The 6122-nt window shown below is 34.4% G+C and overlaps 2 protein-coding genes across 3 annotated transcripts; both read right to left on the bottom strand.

Annotated features, from left to right (window-relative positions):
* Nucleotides 1-447: 447 nt before the first annotated feature.
* Nucleotides 448-5741, bottom strand: LOC113869560 (CST complex subunit STN1). 2 transcript variants are annotated; one of them, XM_027505943.1, is made up of 6 exons: nucleotides 4728-5741; nucleotides 2340-2498; nucleotides 2155-2217; nucleotides 1763-1870; nucleotides 1503-1642; nucleotides 448-1028 (listed from the first exon to the last, which is right to left on the bottom strand). In XM_027505943.1, exon 1 carries the CDS (start codon nucleotides 5737-5739, stop codon nucleotides 5251-5253), a length of 489 nt encoding a protein of 162 aa, XP_027361744.1. In that variant the 5' UTR covers nucleotides 5740-5741; the 3' UTR covers nucleotides 448-1028; nucleotides 1503-1642; nucleotides 1763-1870; nucleotides 2155-2217; nucleotides 2340-2498; nucleotides 4728-5250. The 2 variants fall into 2 exon arrangements, with proteins under 2 accessions (XP_027361744.1, XP_027361743.1); XM_027505942.1 differs by having other exon boundaries at nucleotides 488-1028; nucleotides 2151-2217; nucleotides 4643-5741.
* Nucleotides 880-3913, bottom strand: LOC113870326 (GTP-binding protein ERG-like). The gene is given in 8 exon segments (XM_027506921.1): nucleotides 880-1028; nucleotides 1503-1642; nucleotides 1763-1870; nucleotides 2151-2217; nucleotides 2340-2498; nucleotides 3387-3438; nucleotides 3441-3531; nucleotides 3878-3913. Coding segments are annotated over 8 exon segments (741 nt in total). The 3' UTR covers nucleotides 880-940.
* Nucleotides 5742-6122: the final 381 nt, after the last annotated feature.

Consider the following 6122-nt stretch of genomic DNA (forward strand, 5'->3'; position numbering starts at 1 on the left):
AAAAAAATTATGACATTAAAACTTGTTAACATTTAACAAAATAATTAAACCCGTATTGTTAAAATATCCTCACAAAAAAAAAAGGCTTATGACATTAAAAGTTGGCTTAAGTTTACATTTAACAAAAAAATTAAACCTGTATTGTTATTGTATTAATCAAACATAAGTTTTGCACCTAGAAATTGATCAAATTTAGATGGATTTAAAATTTGAAACTAGTAGAACAATATTATGAAACTGAAAACATCTGAAATTGGAATGAAAATTTCTCTTAGTCAACAAATCAAAATAATAACGAGATCAGCTATATGAATTATACGATCTAAGTAAATTCAATCAAAAAGAAAATTTCAAGATTATTTATTATAAAATCTCTTAATAATTTTTTCAAAGTTCTTTTTTGGTCAAAAGCCAACAGTTCGAAACATCAATAAATCATTTTCATTGCAAGTCATAAAAAAATGCTATACATAAGATAACATTATACAATATCAGTCGTATCTTGCCAAATAATGAGGGGTCCATGGGCATATTATGAGCACCCATTGTACGAATCATACTAGCAAATGCCCTAGTTGTCTATTTTATATATATATATATATAAACCAAATTCTAATAGAATACAAAAACCAAAATATGGATTCCCTTTAAAAATTCATAGACGTAATAAACTTGACAAATCAAATTCCTTAACCACAGGCAAACAAATTGGTAAAAGGCACGGACGTTTGCTTGTTTGATCACCAATGAACGCAACCTGTGTCACCATAGCAATGATTTTCTGTGATCAACGTGACATTAGGCATGGTGTTTTAAGCTTCCATGGACTTCAATTGTCAGGGGTAAAGATACACCATTGCTTTGGCATTTTACGTACTGCATTTCATAGCGCGGCGTGGCAAGGAAAGTACACTCTCAACATCAAATCTATTTGCCTGATTCATTGTTTAAGCCTCACCTGGAGAATTAGATGCACTTGCTTTTTGAAAATAGACCTTAGCTCTTCGTTGGCTTCAATTCCTATTCTCCTGTATTTAAATAACATAAATATAAACAAAAGTTCGCAATTTCCAACATAATGAAAGGCCCAAATAACCGTTCAATTGAAGGAAGCAGAGAATAGAAATGAATCCGAAGCTTCCACTCTCGTGCATGTAAGAAGGGCATGCAAGTGGAAGGAATTTTCAAAAACAGGAGAAAAGAATCATCTAAGATGACAAAAGAATCTACAGAAAATGGAATTTTCAAAAACAGAAAGCTTACTGCATGATGAAAGTACCCAAATATTCAAATTTTCAGCAGATGGAAAATGGGCACAACTACACTTAAAAATCTAAAATATATAACAAAATGGAGATATCCCCATTTTTCCCATACGCATTGATCAAACATGAATCACAGCAATCCAATCTAGTGATATCATATTCAAAACAATAGAAGCTGCTAAAATAACAAAAAAATATGTTAAGCTACATAAAGGAAAGGCTGAAGATAGAAGTTACCCAATTTTTGAGCCATTCTTCCCTACAAGAATCTTGCGTTGGCTAAGTTTGTTAGTGACTAAGTGTTGCTCAATCCTAAGAGAACCATCCCGTAACTCTTTCCAGTCAATCAACCTATGTTCAATATCATATGGAATTTCCTGAATTGAAAAATTTGCTAGTCAATATCTAATATTTTAACACTATCGACTAATCTTGAAATATAGTTATTACAAATTCTAGCTATATATTAGAAGAATGAGTGAATGTTCAACAACTACCTGATGCACGTAGTCCAATAACCTTTCGCACACAACTTCTAATGCTATAATCTTCATAACTTCCTCACTCATGGTGAATGGATCTTCTTCCCAGGGTCGTTGAACTGCCTATGCATAACAAACAATTAAAAATCCAGAATTAAATCAGGGATTATTCTAATTAAAAGATATCAGGAATAAATTATAAAAAATGTAATTGTAAAATGTAAATAAATGCATATGCATGGTAAAAAATCAAAGCAATTATGATTGTAAATGGAACTAGGTCTTATTCCACCGGGAGGGGGCAGTCTCATCCTACACCCTAACAAACACATTAGTGATTCCTTAGAGAACTGTTAAATCATTTGTATCAGCAAGTAGACATCAGAAAAACAAAAATCCGTGCCTGCTCCATCAAGTACTGAGTCAGATCTTTCACTCCAGCCCCCTTCAGTCCTGATATCATGAAATGCCTGAATAATATTAAGAAAAATAATGTTATTAGAAGCTAGCTAAAGCATGACAATCGATCAACAGAAAAGTTACAATAACAGTGGCTATAAGTGACTCGAGCATTTCTACAAGAGAACCTTACCTTTCATATCCAGCAAGATCTTTGAATTCTTCAGCAACCTTTAACAAGTCTTTCTTTTTCTCTACTAAATCAATCTTGTTCATACACAAAACTCGCCTTTGATTTGGAACCACTCGAGCACCCATACGTTTGATTAATTTTATCACTCTTGAATCAGGCCTGTATTGATTGAATGTCAATAAGATACGGATGTGCTCACTAATAACAAAAAGAATAAAGAAAATATGCCATCAAAACATAAATCATAACAAGGCCAAAGGTTGAAGAGGAGACAAAAATATGATGACAAGAGATTGCATCTGTTGTGCTAGTTTAACATAACAATCTACAAAAGCCTACTACAGTCTAGAGAGCCAGAAGAGCAGTATATGCCTTGTGGACAGAAGGTATTATAAGTTTGATTGGTGTTGGTAAACTGCTTGCTACCAATGATCCATCAGCACATCAATACATCACAATAATTATTACAATAGTGAGGAATAAGACTTACTGGTAGAACAAGTATACAAATAAGAGTTACCAAACAACCCAACCCAATTGTCCAATCATAAGTTAAACAGCAAAAATCAAATCTTCTCGCACTGGGTGGGGTGAGCTAAAAGGATCAAATGATGCCATAATGCTATGTTATAAATCATGTTTAAAGACACACTTTTGACCTTTAAATCCTTCAGAACTGTTTTGCATTTAGTTTTTCTCAATCTCCCTCTGCTTCTAGCAATCAGACTACCCTCCATCTGATTTACTCTCCTCACTAAGGCTTATACAGGTCTTCTCTACAAGGCTTATAGGATAAATAAAATAGAAAAGTTGGGGAAATTCTAAAATAAAAACTCTCACAGAAATAATATTTGTGATAAAGGAACACTTCGAGTAACTACTAAACCATTTTAAGCTGCAAGTCCAAATTTTTGGGTTTCCCCCACCCAGATTCAATTTAAACAATTTTAACAGGAATTCCTTATACAGAATTCTCGCAAAAAGGTTCAATATAGAAAGAAAAAGATTGATAAGACTCCTACTTAATATACATAATAAATGATTGACTTGGTAATATGTCTATGGACATCAAAAATGACTATGAGCACATCATAGACTATATTGAACCCCAGGCACTTTCAACACGAGCCTTGACATCCCTATAGGGAAATCCACCACAATTCAACATAAGCCCCGGTGTATCAAAAAAACACTGCAAATATAATATGATATGACTATGAGTCCTTAGCTAATTAAAATGAATTATCAAATTAAAACCTATCAAAAAAGAAAGAACAATGAAATAGTAAGAATAAGGATAGAAAAGCAAATCTCCCAAGTGCTAGATGAATATAATCAACAAATCATAAACAAATGACTAAATGCAAGACCAAGAAGTGGTAGGTTGAGAATAATATCAAGTGAAAGAAGTAATGTAGTGCAGCAATTACAGGGATTTATCAAAATGCTAGCATAAAGTTTAATAGGTTTTTTATTCATAAGCTAAATAACAATTCAAGGAAACTGCAGTGGTGGGTTCATTTATTGTAAGCCACAACCTCCTGAAATGCCCTTTTCGTGTTATTTTCCACCATCAAAGTCAATATTTGACTTTTTTTTAGTGTTCAACATACACTTCAAATTACAAATTCATTCAAGACAAATGATATTGTTAGTAACCCAGGAACAAAACAGAATAATCTTATTGAATTGAATGGAAAGAACAGAAAATAGGAGACAGATCACTCCTCCAAGGGTTTCTACCCTTCACAAAGAATTTCTCCTTTCACTAAGAGAAAAAGCTCAATTTATAAACGACCACAGAACTGAATGAATTTCCTCCCCTTTCAGTCCTATTTATTTATGTCACTGACTGCCACTAATAAACTAACTAATATTTTAACTATCTTAACTCCTTCCCCACAGTCATAACAGATATCATCGAAAAACACACAAGTAATGCTGTTGCTCTAATATTAAGCATAATAAAAAAAATGAGTCTTTTCTAATTGAATCATTTACTTGCCTCCAGAAATCATTGTACTTATATTAGGCAATTGAAATATGATGTATAGTTAGCAGTAAATTTGAAAAGTTATTCCACCAGTTACAAGTCACAAATATATTAGCAAAATGTTCTCATCTCACAATGAGACATTTTCTTTATTATTCAGAATGAAATGCATACAGAAAATCAAGTTTTGTTGAAAATTGGTCAAACATAATTTAACAGTTGATGACCAACAAGTCCATTACTATTACTATTTGAATTTGAATACTTTACGAAACTGAAATATAATTGCTATAGATCAAGTTTGTCATACTTAGACCGAAATCTATGCAATGAAACGTCCTCCTTTTCAAAGGTCCAAAGCAAATACAGGTGTTCTTCAAAGATCAAAACAATACCATTAGCAGGATGCAGCCAAAACGAATACCGTTCACAGGAGACAGCCACCCTTATCTAGTCTTCTATGCATAATTATCTCCCTTCTACCCCTTGTATGCCCCTTTTTCTTTTGGGAATAAAGACAAGTCACTTGTATATTCGTAGTGTCAGTGTGTCCTATCAACCATGTAAAACAGGATAAACACTTGATCAAACTCTAATGGGATTCGAATTTGCAGGAGAAAATTGGAGAAGCTTGAGAACAAATTATTGTTTTTTCCAAAACTCCTACAAAATCTTTAAACCTGTTGTGTGGTTTTACAACTGAAAGAAAACATGGAGAACTAGTTGAAATGGGTCTCTCCCTTCTCTCACATGCTTCCATTCCTCCAAAGTATTGGGATCCTTCCTTTTTAACATTTGTTTATCTTATTAACAGAATCTCTACCAAAGGTCAGGTTCCTACACTAAATTGTTTACTCAAGTCCCTAAACTACTTTATATATAAGTATATAAACGGTAAAACTCATGTTAGAAGGATAATCATTGTGGTTGATTCAGAAGATTGTAACAGTGACGAGCCAGGCGAACACAATCGAGCCAGTGTAAGATCTCTGCGTTGGGATCCTTCTCGACCACGACGTCGGAGACCGTAACCTGAATTGCGCCCTGGTAGGAACTGAGTCTGCCCCTCACTCTCACCACCGCGCCGATGTTCACGAGGGCGGCGAAGCGTGCTGCGGCGTCGGCGGCGAGGTGGAGGTCGTGAGGGTTAGGGTGGCGGCGCGCGAGGAAGGAGGAGGAGTGGTGGTTAAGCCAGAGGATGCAGGGGATGAAAGCGGTGCCGTCGTCGATGCCGAAACGCAAGAACTTGTTGGGCTTCATGTCTCGAAGAGTTACGGTTCCTAGGGTTTCCACCAGAGAGAGAGCGATTCCTCTGCGCTGGAACGACGTGCCGTTTTGCGTGAGGGACACGAGATCGAAGCCTAGGAGCTTCACGTGTGTGTTGCGCAGGGCCACGTGCTTCTGCATCTTTCGGGTTTCTCTCTATCATGGTGGCTTACTTATAAGGTACAAAGTTCAGAAAATGGAGTGTTGTCAAATACTTTTTCAAACATTTATCTACAGAAGTATACATAAACTCATTTAAAAAAGTAAAAATTGTAAGGTCTTCATTTACAAAATAACATTTTTAAAATATAATTTTTGAAGCTCTTAAGAACACACTTCCAGAATTGAATTTTCAGAAGTTTATTTTAACAGTTTTCAAAATTTTTTGAAAAGTAAACAATTAGTTCAAGCTTGTATGAATTGGACGTTTTAGTTTTTGAAAATTTTAAATTTTTGCAAGAATTTTTAACTTTATAAAATGTCATTTGTTTCAATCCATTCTCACTTTATTTTTCAATGTCATT

The sequence above is a fragment of the Abrus precatorius genome, unplaced genomic scaffold, assembly GCF_003935025.1.
Source record: "Abrus precatorius isolate BTA unplaced genomic scaffold, Abrus_2018 Scaffold6, whole genome shotgun sequence".
NCBI classification, from domain to species: domain Eukaryota; kingdom Viridiplantae; phylum Streptophyta; class Magnoliopsida; order Fabales; family Fabaceae; genus Abrus; species Abrus precatorius.